This window comes from Ambystoma mexicanum, chromosome 2q (assembly GCF_040938575.1).
Source record: "Ambystoma mexicanum isolate Mex_15411 chromosome 2q, UKY_AmexF1_1, whole genome shotgun sequence".
Taxonomy (NCBI): domain Eukaryota; kingdom Metazoa; phylum Chordata; class Amphibia; order Caudata; family Ambystomatidae; genus Ambystoma; species Ambystoma mexicanum.
In genome coordinates, this window is record NC_090924.1 from 887,178,854 (window position 1) to 887,193,249 (window position 14,396).

General features: G+C 42.9%; 1 protein-coding gene across 1 annotated transcript in view; it reads right to left on the bottom strand.

Moving 5' to 3' along the window:
* GPR158 (G protein-coupled receptor 158) overlaps positions 1-14,396 on the bottom strand; it is a 1,740,927-nt gene that overhangs the window by 51,021 nt on the left and 1,675,510 nt on the right. Inside the window, exon 10 of the mRNA XM_069648157.1 lies at positions 7,661-7,807. Within this exon, the coding sequence (XP_069504258.1) occupies positions 7,661-7,807 (147 nt within the window). The remainder of the gene's footprint in view (positions 1-7,660; positions 7,808-14,396) is intronic.

Here is a 14,396-nt window from a genome sequence, read left to right on the forward strand (position 1 = left end):
CTTCCTCCTATGTCCCTCCTATGGCTCTTTCTCCTCTGCAGGACGTACCTCTGATCTGTACCCCTCCCCAGAATGCATTTAAGGCTGGCAACCTTTTTCATCTTGCCACTCTCAACTCTCGCTCTGCTGTTAAACACCCTCTGACATCTGCCAACTCCATGAAGAACTAGACCTTGATGTCCTTGGTCTTACTGAGACATGGTTCACAGCCAGCTCTGTCATGAGCTTTGACACTCTCCTCCCCCACTGCACCCAGATCCTCCTGGTCCGGTGGGGGTAGCCCTGATCTTTCCTGAGTGGATTCCTGCCTCTATCATTCCCACTCAGACCAACTCCTCTTTTGAATGCCTTGTCTGTGGACTCTCTCTCTCTCCTACCCATTCTCTTACTGTGGCTAACATCTACCGGCCTCCTGGTCAAATCACCTCATTTCTCTCTGAGTGGGTGGACCTCTCCTCCTCCCTCCTGGCCTCTACCATTCAACTCCTCCTCCTCTGTGACCTCAATATCCATTTAGACTCTCCTTGTTCCTCCTCTTTACTCTTCCGTGACCTCTGCAACTCCCTCTCCCTGTCAATCCTCCCCTCTGGCCCGACTCACTCTGCAAGACACACACTCAGTCTTGATCTCCTCTGACCTACACCTCTCCATCCCTCTGAGCACTCCTCTCTCATGGAGCATTTATTACCTCCTCTCCTCACATCTCTCCCTCTCTTCCCCCCAAGTCGAGCCTACCCCCCCCCAACATTGCCACCTACCTTATTGGATATCCGGCCCATGAAGCGTGTGTCAGTTGAGGCTTTCGCCACCACCTTCTCGCCATACCCTCCACCTCTGGCTGACTCACATCCGGACACAGCCCTGCCTCTACTCTACTCTTCTATTTCTGATACTCTTGATGCTCTTGCCCCCGTCATGAGGATCTGTTTGAAGTCCAAAGCCAAGTGCAATTACTGGTATGACTCCGACCTAGCTACACTTAAGCGTAAGTGTAGGGCAGCTGAGAGGAAATGCAGGGCTTCTTGTTCATCGTCGGACAAATTGGCCTGTTGCCTGCTCCAAAGGCAATACTGACTCTCTGTTCTCATGAAGAAGAGAGTCCAGATTCAAGTCTGTGTCTCTGCAGCATATAACAACTCGGCTGAACTCTTTAAAATCTACAAGGATCTGGTGAAACCCTGCTGCAGTCTCTACTCCCCCTGTTGCCTCCCAGGCTCTTTACAATGCCCTTGCCTCTCACTTCATCTAAAAAACCCAGGACATCCTGTCCACCCTCTCCTCCCCTACCCCTCCTCTCCCCTCTCTGTCTGTGCTTGTTGACCCTCCATCAGCCACCCCCCACCCTCCTTCTCGACCGTTCCTCTTGTCTCCTCTGAAGAGGTTGCTAGACAAATCTGATCTATGAAAGCCACGTCCAAACAGGTTCATCCCTCTTCCTCCAAAACCATCTAGGACCACATTGATACTCTTGATCTAGCCCTTGCTGATTTTTGCAACCACCCCTTTGCCTCAGGATCCTTCCCCTCTCCTTTGAAGCACTCCCATGTGCATCCTCTTCTCAAGAAACCCACAGCTGATACTTCTTGTCCGGCTAACTATCATCCCAATTTCCTTTACTCCCTTTCTGTGCAAACTCCTGGAAAAGCTGGCCATCTCTCAGCTTAACCTTCATTCCGATTCTGTTGGCTGTCTCCATGACCACCAGTCTGGCTTCAGAGCTCCCAGAAGGACAGGAAATGTTCTCCTGAGCTTCCATGAAGATATGTTCTCCAACCTTAACTCTATCATTCCCTCTGTCCTCATCCTACTCAATCTCTCTTCTGCCGTCGACACGGTCAACCATACCATCCTGCTCAACCGTCTCTTTGATAACCTGCGTATCACCGATCAGGCTCTGGCCTGGCTGACCTCTTTTCTCTCTGATCGTCCCTCCCAGGTCCAACTTGGGTCATTCCGATCATCTATCTCCCTCTATACCTGTGGTGTTCCCCAGTGGTCTAACCTCTTGCCCTGTCTTTTCAACCAATACCTGGCAACTCTCGCCCACTGCATTGCCATTTTCTGCTCAAATTTCCAGTGCTAGCTGACAACACTCAACTCATTTTCAGGCTGCCCACGGCCACCTCCTCTCCTTCTCTCATCTCTGATTGCCTAACTGCCATTCAAGATTGGTGTGCCACCAGCGATCTTTGTCTGAATGCCAGCAAGACGGGGATCCTCCTCATTGGAACACCTTCACCATCCTTTCCCCTCACTCTCAGGCCGGCCTCCCTTGGCTCGCCTCTTACCCCCACCTGTGAGGCTAAGAACCTCAGGGTCATCCTTGACTCCACACTTTCATTCTCCGCCCACATCTCAGATGTCTCTAAAAAGTCAAACTTCCTACTGCACCTCCTCAGAGGTACTCTGCCTTTCCTCTCCTTCCCCCAGAAGCTCACTGTCTTCCAAGCTCTGGTTCTCTTTAGGTTGGACTATTGTAACAGCCTCTTTCTAAATCTACCTGCCTCTACTCTCTGCTCTCTGCAACTAATCCAGAACAGGACTGAGAGACGTGTCCTTGGCTTCAAGCCCTGGGATCATATCTCTCCATCTCTGAAATATCTCCATTGGCTCCCAGTGAATGCTAGGATTAAATTCAAAACCCTCTGCATTGTCCACAAGGCTTTCTGAGGCTTGAGTGCAAAATTCCTTCAGCTATCCCACCGCAAATACCTCCCCTCTCGAGCTCTTCACTCCTCTACCTCTAACTCCCTCACGGTCAGTCATTTTTCAAAGAAACAAGCTGGGGGTAGATCTCTGTCTTTGGCTGGGGCCTCCCTCTGGAACAGCCTCCCTGCCACTCTTAAACTTGAGTAGAACCATCTCTGGTTCCGGAAGCACCTCAAGACCTTCCTCTTTGCTTCTGCCTTTGCCCCCCCTCTGTCCCTTGCTGATCTGTTCTCTCTCGACACTGTGCACCTGGCCACCCTCTGTTCTCCGGGCCCAGGTACCTGCTCACTCTGCCACCCTCCTGCACTGCCTCCGGTCCATCGCCCGCACTGGGGTCTGTATCTATACCCATGCAGTCCCCCTCTTTTTTCTTCCTGCACTTACCAGACCTACCCTGTCTGCTGCCTTAAACCCAGCACTTGCCACTTGCTTGCTGCACTACCACTGCTTGTTGCCTTTATTATTTATTTATTTATTATTATTTCTCTGTTTCTCCTTTGCTCTGCACTTTCCACTGCTCTCCCCTTCCATGCACTTTCCCCTTCTCCCTCTCCCATGCACTTGTGCGTTCTCAATGTACCTGGGCCTAGTAAGATCACTGTTTTGTTCTCCCCTGTTCCCTTCCCGTGCCTTGTTGCACTCTGAAACACTTGTGTATGATCACGATAGAAATAAAATATTATATCATATCATATAACAGATGTATGGGGCAATAAGCAGGACTTAAACACCCGATTAAGTTGTATACATGATGACGAACTTTAATGTTATGGGCATTTTCTGGTGATGTTGTTTCTTCATTCGTTACTTTAGTTTCCCTGTATATGCCTCTGATTTGTATGCATTGTGGGTCTTCATATGTATTTTTTGTACTAACACAAGTTTGTAGTAAGTCTTGAATTAAACCTATTTATTCCATGTTTAACATTCCTCAAAACTCTAATAAGGTGGCATTCATTACTTTACTATACAAAATTACCATAATAGTGTCTTTTATGGTGCATGCTGCAGCCATTGCCTAACTTTATGTATCATTCGATTCCTGTATTAACTGCAACACCCCAATATGTTTTGTTTCGATGAGTGCATTCTTTAATACCTGAAGTAGTTTATGATAGTTCTCCCGATCACCTTTGACATCTTGTTACCAACATTATAAACAGAACCCCCATCATCAAAATGTATTTCATATGTGATGTCATCAATGGCATTTGTGATGTCATCTTTGACGTCCTGGGTTTTAGTCTTAGCAGTGCACGGTGGTGGTGCGAGTAATGGTTGCTTAGCTTACCTAGGATGCTGGTTAATTTCTGCAGGTTGTTGGTTTTACTTGCAACCATAACGTCCCTTTAACAATGTTTTTTTACTGAATTTCCTAGGTTTTTATTAGTGCAACTTAACCATAACATCCCTTTAACAACGTTTTTTAACTGAATTTCATAGGTAATTATGAATTAAAATATTTCATGATGTTACATCACTATGTAGAAGTTATTAATAATTCCTCTTTTAACATATATCAAAGAACTGTAAACCGCCTTTAAGAAACACATTTTTTGCCACACATACTGATGTGTGTCGTTATCAGCGGCGCATGCTTTAGAAAAAACATACATTTTTCACTATGTATTTTTGCTTTTTGGCAAGTTGCAGTTGTAGCGTGTTTTCTTTTTCTGTCGTCATCTCTGTTAATTCCATCTCGGTGTCCTCGGTCACTTGACAAAATTCTTGTGCCTAAAAACTTGTGTACAGTGTAGACATGTTTGACCATAGCACATACAGTGGCCCTTGATTTCATTGGGCCACAATTAATGCTTTCTTATCTCCATGACATGCTGTTCAGGATGTTTGCATGTATGAGGTAACAATTGCCCAGAGTAGGGATGCTGTGTGAGTGCGCATAGCCCATGCCCCCAAAAATCTGGCCACTGGCAACACACACTATAGTAATATGTCTATAGTAATTATAGGTACTGTAGGGGGAGTATACCGTATCTGTAATGTGGTGGAATTATATAAAGTATATGTGGTATTTATGATTGTAGTACAATTGAGGATAGTGCACCTCAATCTTTGCTCTGCCTTAAACACAGTTAACCATTCTATCCTCATTAAATGGCTACATGATACCTTCGGCATCGCAGACTGGGCACTGGACTGGCTGACTTGTTTCCCTCACTAACCGCCTCTTCCCATCTGCAACTGGGACGTTTCTCCTCCACCACCTCACTGTCTACCTGCAGCATCCTCTAGGGTTGTATCCAATCACTGTGGCTCCTCAATATGCATCTCGTCACTCTGGCTCACCTGATCTCCTTCTTCCCTCCTCATTTACAGTGTTATGCTGAGGACACACAGCTTTCCTTGAAACTTCCCTCTGCTACTTCCTCTTCCCTGTTTTTCATCCCTGATTGTCTAACCACCATGCAAGCATTGTGTGCAGCTAACAATCTCAGTCTCAATGACAGTAAAATGGAGATCCTTCTTATTGGTATACCAGTGCCCTGCTTCCTTCCTACCCTCTGGCCACCCTCATTGCGCCCTCTACCGTCACCATCCTGTGAGGCCAAAAACCTTGGTATTATCTTTCACTCTCTCGCTCCTTCACTAATTACATTTTGAACCTTGTCAAGAAGGACCCTTTCAGCTTCACCTCCTTACAGGCATTTTACATTTCCTCACCTTCCCCCAGAAGCCCAACATCTCTGGAGCTCAGGTACTGTCTAGGCTGGACTACTGCAATTATATTTTTATCAATCTACCCCTTTGTTCTCTACGCCCTCTTCAGCTAATCCAGAATAGGGTGGGAAGACTTATCCTTGGACTCAAATCCAAGGATCTTATCTCTGTAGCCCTAACATCTCTACATTGGCTCCTGGTGGCTAAAGGATGAAAATCAAGATCATCTGTATTATCGACAAGAATTTCTGTGGCCTGGGACCATGCTATATCCAACTTTTTATTCCTAAATACTCATCTGCTAGAGCCCTCCACTCCTCTAACTCCAATTATTTGCTTGTCAAACGCTTCTCCAAACAGAGCGGGAGGCAGGGGTCTTTCTTTGGATGGTGCCTCTCTTTGTAACAGCTTCCCTGTCCCTCTTAGAGTTTTGCCGGAACTCCATAAGTTTCAGAAACTTCTGAAAACGAATCTTTTCTCTTCTTCTTTCCCTCTATCCCTTCCTTGCTAACTCATAGCACTGCCACTGAGACTTTGGGCCTAGTCCATCATAAACTTCACAAGTTCCAGGCCATATGTGTAATCGACACCAGACCCTCCCTCAATTAGCACTCCCTTTGTGGGTCTACCACCTGGCGGCGTGCACTCCACCCTTGGGACTCATCCGACCCAGCAGTTAGCCAGTGGCCTTCCACCTTGGCATCCCTTGGCACTTCCATCCTGGGCTCCCATCGGCTCCCCTTCCGTTCATGTACTTCTGTTACTGTAGAATTCATGTTTGCATTTATAGCAGTACTATGTACAATCTTTGTTGGATAAGTAAGGGAAATGCGGATGCAAAGATTTGTAGTACATTGAGAAGTGACAGTTGGTGTGTGGAAGTTTAATATGTTGATAGGGTTATATGTAGAGTTTTGGGAAGTGAATGGTGGATGAATGTGTGACTGTTCAAAAGCAGCCAATGAGGGGATGCTACAAACATAAAAGTAAAATGGGTAGAAGGGCTGTCCTGTGTGATGGTGTTCTGTGCCATCCGGGTCTTTCAATGATGCATGTCCTGGAAAGGAGACTGAGGAGACCGCAGATAGTCATGAAGGTGCAAGAATTATGGTCCTTATTGTATTCTAGAGAAAATAATTTGTGACAGAAAACCTTAAATATTTTTCGCTAGTATACAATTGTCCATTATTTCCATTAGCATAGTAGAAAATGTTAATGGCAATGTTCGAGAATCTTTTGCTGAAAAATGTAAAGTAGATGGAGTCTATGAGATTATTTTTTTTAGTTCTATTGTTTTTTGATTTTGTATTTCTTTTTTTGCAGGAGAGGCCAGGAAGTAAGGTGGGGGAGGAAAATGATGGAAGCGGCACAAACCACAGATATGGAGTGGTAGGTGCACAGGGGAAGATGTTGGGCATGCACTAAATGTAAGGTAAGAGGCAGTGATTTTCATGCTCCTTGATTACAGCCTCAAAAGCACTTTAAAACTGTCCCCCCTACACAGTGTTGAGTTGCAGTATATACAGAGTAATGTTGTCTTGTAAAAATATGGATCAAACAGTCTTGTTTATGGCTTGCAAAGTAGCTGGTGGGATCTTGTGCCCCACAGTTGTAGCCTTTGTGTTGGCAGTATTGGTCGAGGAAGATGAGGTAGAGGAAGAGAGCCCACTACTTCTTGAGAAAGGAACAGCCTTTCTCAGAGCATCCCGGTGATTGGATTTGGTGTGGAGGTGCATGGAGGTTATCATGTAGATATATAGCACCTTTTGAATTTTCACATTCTGACTGCCAGTGAACAGAAACAAGTGGCCTAGATATGTGATGTCATCAATGACATTTGTGATGTCATCTTTGATGTCCTGGGTGTTAGTCTTAGCAGTGCACAGTGCTAGCGTGAGTTATGGTTGCTTAGCTTATCATAACTGTGAATTTCAATGTTTTTTCGGTTTAATTTGTAACCATAACAAAGTTTTTTTTCACTGAATTTTATAGGTTTTTATTAGTGCAACTTAACCATAGCATCCCTTTAACAAAGTTATATATATATATATATATATATATATATATATATATATATATATATATATATATATATATATATAGAGAGAGAGAGAGAGAGAGAGAGAGAGAGAGAGAAATATGCAAAATATACAGCACAAAAGAGTGTGTGTGAGAGAGAATGACAGACAGAGAGAGAGAGGAATGGACGGGGAGAGAGATTAAAACATATTTAGTCAATAATCAGCATTAGACAAAAAGTGTTTATAATTACCCTTATATCCTCGGGGTCTAAGCTATGCTCACTCCATGCTGAATTAATACTGCTGTTCAGATAGGATCCTGATCGTCCCATGTCTAACTCATCTTCGTAAGCTTCAGTTGCAATATCATCTCTTGGGTTACTGCTTGAATGTGAAAACTGAAAAAAACAATTTGGAAAAACAGTTGATCTATCTGGATTAGTTATCAATAAAACTGAAAATCAGTCACCCTGGGAGAACTGTGAAAATATATATGAAACCAAAGTTTAGACATAATTAGTGAATGAATACATTCATGCTCCATCCTCTTCTTCTGATCTTCTTTTATGTTGTCTTAAGTGGAATCAAAGCTATTGTTTAAGACACAGCTCAAGTTATCACAACGTCATTGAATAGCAGTTTTATTTTGTGAAGATTTCTTTATGAGCAACTTTATGTAACCTGTGCAAAATAATGCTGGGCTTTTACAAGACCTCTATGCTAGTTGTTCGAAAGCTCTTTAAATGGTGCTAAATCAGATAGCAAGTTTGATTTAGGAATACGGTTTTCACTTTAAAAGCCAATGTTTTGGTTCCCCATTGAGGGAAACATTTGATTGAACATATTATGCTTTATCTGTGTAGCCTATTCGCATCCAGGGAAGGGCGCATAGCGAATCATGTTGCTAGAAAGACGGGTGAGAACGGGCAGTTTACTACACGTGTTTTGCCAGCCACCCGAGGCCCTTCCCTGACTGCCCGCCATTTCTTTTTTGCCGAGCCATGCCCCCAAGTCGCCCTCAACAGCCCCACCCTGCCCTCTCCCCTAACTTACCTGCAGGCCCTAATGGGGCCTCTGCTCTTACTCCTATGTTCATTGGCCACCACAATGGACATAGAAAAGGGACTGTGTCCCTTTTCTATATTCTACGTGGTAGTTATCTTGAAATAAAGATTTCCGATTGAAATAAAGAAAATGCAACTATTCGCCCCTGAACCGGGGAATGAATAGCTGCCTCCTACCACAGGGGTGAATGCCATATTGTGACACCACATTATGGACCTAAATGTATTCTTCAATGACATCTTTCATCATATGTCCCAAGAGGATAGCTCAGCGGCAACAAGACGACACGAAGCAACACAGGTTCGATCCCCGTGTCCGTGCTTAGAAACTTCTGGGTATTAAGCGCATTATAAATACGCAACTAACACATATTCCTGTAACAGCACCTTGATGCCCCCGTGCTGTGTGAGCGCTTTAAAATGCAAATAAATGAGTAACTAACAGTAATTTGCAGCTTCAGCTAAATAATGTTTTTATGCAACCATATTGAGACACTCTGAGCATAGGTAATGTAAATACTCCTCAGAGCACCTGACATCTTACTGGGCAGGCCTAAGAGAGCAGGCCATGATGTAGCACAAGTGTAAAGAAGAGAGCTGACACATGGAAATAGGGATCCTGCCTACTGTGACAGCAGGAGCAATGGAGGCTAAGCATGACCGACAAAAAACACAGTGAGCCAGGTGCAAGAAAGATAAAATCACAACCCACGTTACTATTAATCCTGCACGTCTAGTCTAATATGAACACTGATAAAGACCACAATCAGAATTGCCAAATTGGGCTTCCACAACTCCTAATTACGCACATGGAACATGAAAGCTATCCAAAGGACCGGCCATCTAAAGGGTATCTAAAACAATCTGGCCAGCTGCCAATGCACAAAGCTCCTCTCTTTCAGTCCAAACCAACAGTACTTTCTTTCAATTTTCTGAAACAAATACATTTGGTATGAGAAACTAAGCAAATGTTGTAACTATAAGATGGTTGGAAGGGAGAAAATAAATCTATAAACAATAGTTTTTACATCCAATCACTAACACCAAGTTGGGATACAGAACTGCTTGCTTCCTTGAGAACAATATTGAGATTGAGTAAACTGCTGTTAGACTAACACTCTAAGCATTTGTATTATTTCTACCTACCATGTCTACCTACCATGTCCTGGGCCTCAATAATTAGGCTACTTGGCCTAGACAAAACATGGTCAAATCATCCCAGTATTAGGAAAAGACAATTGTATTGACCACTATCTTCCAGGGTACCCAGATCTTGCCAGCCTAAATTCAGGCACACATCCTGCATTTGGCTGTGCCCTAGCCCCTGTCACTGGAATTGCTGGATGAACGTAGACCACCAGCATTAGCACAGTGCACACTGGAGCCAACATGCTGCTCATGAGCAAGGAAGTTGTAAACTTTTCCAGGAAGGTGATTTATGCATAGCACCAGGTTCCAAGAAACTGATTAAAGACATTGAAACATCAGGACGCGAGCCTTGCCTTGTCTCTGATATTCAGAATCATATTTCAATACATCTTGAAGAAGCAACACACCACATTTGTTGGTGGACTTGACTGTAATGATGGTATGTTGTTGTAATTGAGTGAAGACCTTCCTCCTCAATGCAGATTCCTTGTACACTTGTTTACCATTGATTGGAGTTCCGATCTGTGTTGTCTGGAACAATTGTCTGAAAAAAAACTTCCAAGTTTTTATTTGTGTATTTTGGTTATCATTACGACCCAGGCAGAGGACCATGGTGCTATTAGCATCATGGTCCATGCCGGTGTCCGCCATGGCGGAATGGGGAATTACCACCCCATTCCGAGGTTGGTGGGGCAGTAATTCCCCATGCCGCCATGGCCCTTCCCCATTCCCATTTTTGCCCCATAGGGCTCAATGGGATGGGGAAGACGCCAATAAGGGTACCGCAAATTGTGGTACCGTTATTAGCACCAAAGTCCATTTGCGGGTCCCTACTTTAACGGCTGGAAAAACCAGCCGTTAAGGTCGGATCCCGCAAAGGGACCTCGTAATCAGGCGTTAAGGGTTTAACGGCGCCGACACCTTTTACGGTGCCGTTAAACCCTTAACGCCAGGGTCGTAATGAGGCCCTTTGTCATGAAACTTATCTTAACTCTAATATGGAAAGGTTTCCATCCAATTTTATGGAGCGTTCACTTGATAGCTTCAGTTTATGAAAAAATAAATGGAGATCGATGAAGGTTTTAAAAGAATTAGTGTTGGCTGATGGTACAAATGATAGACCTTTGTTTAAAGTTTTCAATAGAGTTTCCCTTAAAAACCATAATGCAATGTTTATTACATTGGTTTCCTGACTTTTGGCCTTTTTCTTTATTTTGTTTTTTTTCTTGTTGTCATTGTCCTCAGTAAACCAGAAGTATAAAAGACGATACCATAAACATATCCATCTAAAAGAGACAGACAGATTTGAATATGGGCAAATGAGACATTGTTGGATGCAACCTGAGATCAGGCAAGCAGCAAGGAGACCTTTAACACAATAAAAGATATATATAACTACCCATATGGGGGACAAACAATTACTATCCTGTAGATCTCCAAACGCTTGGCCATATCAGTTGGCCTGGGAGAGACCGATAGGGGAAAACATCTCACAAGAGTACTGGGTAAAACTGTGAAGAAATATTCTAAAATTGACTAGGTCTATATAGTTGAGATAAATATGGTACAAAATAATGATACAATGGCATTACTCGCATCAGAGGTTGCGCAGAATGTACACAGCTGTGTTACAGGACTGCTGGAGGGGACGTAGTGCGGAGGGAAACTGGATGCATATCTGGTTGGATTGTCCAAACATTAAGGGCTTTTGGGAGGAGGTTAAAGTACATATGGTTCATATGTATCCAGAAATACGGACTACATCATTGGGAGGGAATTTGTGTGGATTGTTGGGACCAGAATCACGCCAGATCCCTAAGCCTGTGAAAAAAGCTTTTATGATGTTGTTGATAGCGGCATGGTTGGCGATTGATAAAACATGCAAAAGCTCTGACCTCCCCGACGATTGCACAATGGTTACATACGTTGTGGGAGTTTGTGTCAATGGAATGGATAACTTACGGGGTTCAAGGGGAAGCAGAGAAATTCAGCGGCGATAGGGGCAGATGTTGAAATATTTAAAGAGTGACTTTATGCTACAATGGTGCCTGCAAAACATTTGTATACTGGACATTAAGTGAACTTTTAAAGTTTGAAATATGGACAAGTATCAGTTCGGATTGGACGAATGCCCACATGTAGTTGGATTCATAGAGACTGTGGTCTGGGGGGAGTGGGAAGTGGGGCAGGGGGTGGGTGGAGAGTGTATTGTTTATTGAAAATGCTAATAAAAGCAATTTAAAAAAAGAAGATACCCTTTTTCCTTTATCTAGTTTTGTCGAAGTACCTTTCTGTTGATATGCTCTCTCCATCAGCTTTGTTCTCAATCAGTTTAAGTGGTTGTTGAAGATTTCAAAACCAGGACTTGATTTTTTGATTGAATTCTGAAAAACTGGTTGTCTGCTTTGGTGATGCCGTTTCAAGCCACACACGCATGCAATTATATTTGTAATAACTTGAATTGTGTTTAACTTGCATATCTTTATAGCCATGTTTCTTTCATAGTTCTCAATTTGCTTGTCTACTCTTTGGCTGTTTTCTCTGAAACAAATTGAGTCGTGATTTCTGTCATTTGTACATAAGTTCTTTCTAATGGTGTTGGTAATTCTGGAATTGTTAAAAATATGAGTTTAATGAGGGATGATTTAATATCATATTTCATTTAATGAGAAGTATCACCCTGACACAACAAGCATTTAATAATATTTCTGATGCCTCAGAGGATCATTTTGATTTAATGATGTTCACACAATTGCATATAAATTGTTCTTTCTATTTACCAAGCATTCTAATTGTTTAATTGACGATAGTTTGAAAGAGTTGTCATCCAATCTTCCATGTTACTGAAGGAATGACAGCATTTTATCAGCACCCTCTCCACTGAATGCTAATGTTTCTGCATATATATCTGCTCCATTTGATTCTTCAGAAAAAAAACAGTTGGCACTTTGACAAATTACTCATTGGTAAATTAACAATGGATTATTTCTTGGGTATTTGAAATGAGCCCAACACATGTTCATGTTGGTGGCTCTCGGATAGTGGGGAGAACTAAAATAACTCTCATGTGGGCTGCTCTTGGGGAGCGAGAAAACACAAAGTATTCTCTTGCAGGCAGCCCTTGAGTAGAGGGTAGAACACAAGAAAATATTATGTTCGCGGCTTTCAGGTAGTGGGCAGATCCCGCAAAATGATAATGTTGGTGGCACTTTGGTGGAATGCAGAACAAAAACAATCTAATGTTGGCGTCTCTCAGCCCTGTTGAAATGTAGCTGTTCACTAAATGACTTATTTTAAAATAGCAGGAGCAGGACCTAGGAACACGACATCAAAGAAGAATTGTAACAGAAATGCTAATAACAGAATGCCATGATAGGACGGTCACACCTGATTCACATCCGCAGTGAATCACTAGATCTAATGATTTCAAACCACAAGCTCCGTTAAACAACCCCACTCCACATTTCGGTGTGTCATTGGACATGTTGTATTTGCTTTAGCTAAGTGTCTTGTCATAGCCTTTCTCAGTGTAGTGCATGTTCATTTTCATGAATGATAATTGTGCATCATGGGACACTTCTAGTCTTCTCTGGTTGTCAGATGCAGTAGCTCCAGATGTACCAAAGTCTGGCTCAGATTAAGTGATGCGGACCAGAGAGTCCACGACTGCAGTGGATCACAGGGGTGTTGCTATGTCTGTAAATGATCGGGAGCTACACTAATGTCGGGACTGTCAGGACTCGGGGCTAGCTAGCCTTTTGGTTGTAGCCCCTGAGCTTCTATCCAGCGCTACAACCAAAAGACCTGGGGCTATAGCACCCACAGCCCCCCCTAACAATGCCTCTGCTGGAGCATTATCCCTACCCGTATGAGATGCTTCAAGGAGAGAAACATTCATCATCATAGTTGCTGAAGGTGTGCTTGATTGTTCTTGCAGACCCATTTACATTGAAGATTTCTGATTGAGTGGAGTGTGTCACAAAGACCCTCTGTCCCCAGCCTATCGCTATCAGCATTAGCGTTCATAGAAAAGGATTAGATGGGGTAGGCATGAAGAGCAATACATTCTCCAGTGATGAAGAAAACAATATTGTTGAAATCTCTACTGGTTGTGTGTTGAGTTCAGGGGTTGTTTGATTTTCTTCCTGACTCTGTGCTTCACTTATTTTAATTTAGAACCTACTACTTTGTTATCTCAGAATCATGATTCTTACTGCTGGGTTGTCAGAGTTCTCGTGTGGCTGAAAAGCAGCTCCTTTGAGCTTGAAATGTGGGCCAAGAAATGAGACCAAGAAGTATTTGGTGCTATATTTGGTGGGTGGTCATAATTTCGAAAAAAAAATGTCGACAGACAAAAATGTCGACAAAAAAATGTCGAAAAAAAAAATGTCGACTTTGGTTTTTTTTAATTATATTTTTATTTTAGGGGTTCGGGAGTTAAAAAAAAGGGAAAATTTTTAAAAAAAATTAAAAAAGGGGGGTTGTGGGGGGAACCCCCCCCATTTAAAAAAAAATGCATTGAAAAAAAAAGTCGACATTTTTTTTTCGACATTTTTTTTTCGATATTTTGACTTTCGACATTTTTGTTGTCGAAATTATCACTGTAAACCGCTATATTTACTTGAAGGCTTACATGGAGCAGCATTCAAGGTTGAGAACAGATCCATGACCATCTGCTCTGTATTAACCTTGCATGCAAACTCGTGGGCCCTTATCATTTTGTATAGGTTGGGTTATAGCAGGTACACCAGTGGCATTACCTCATTAAGTGATG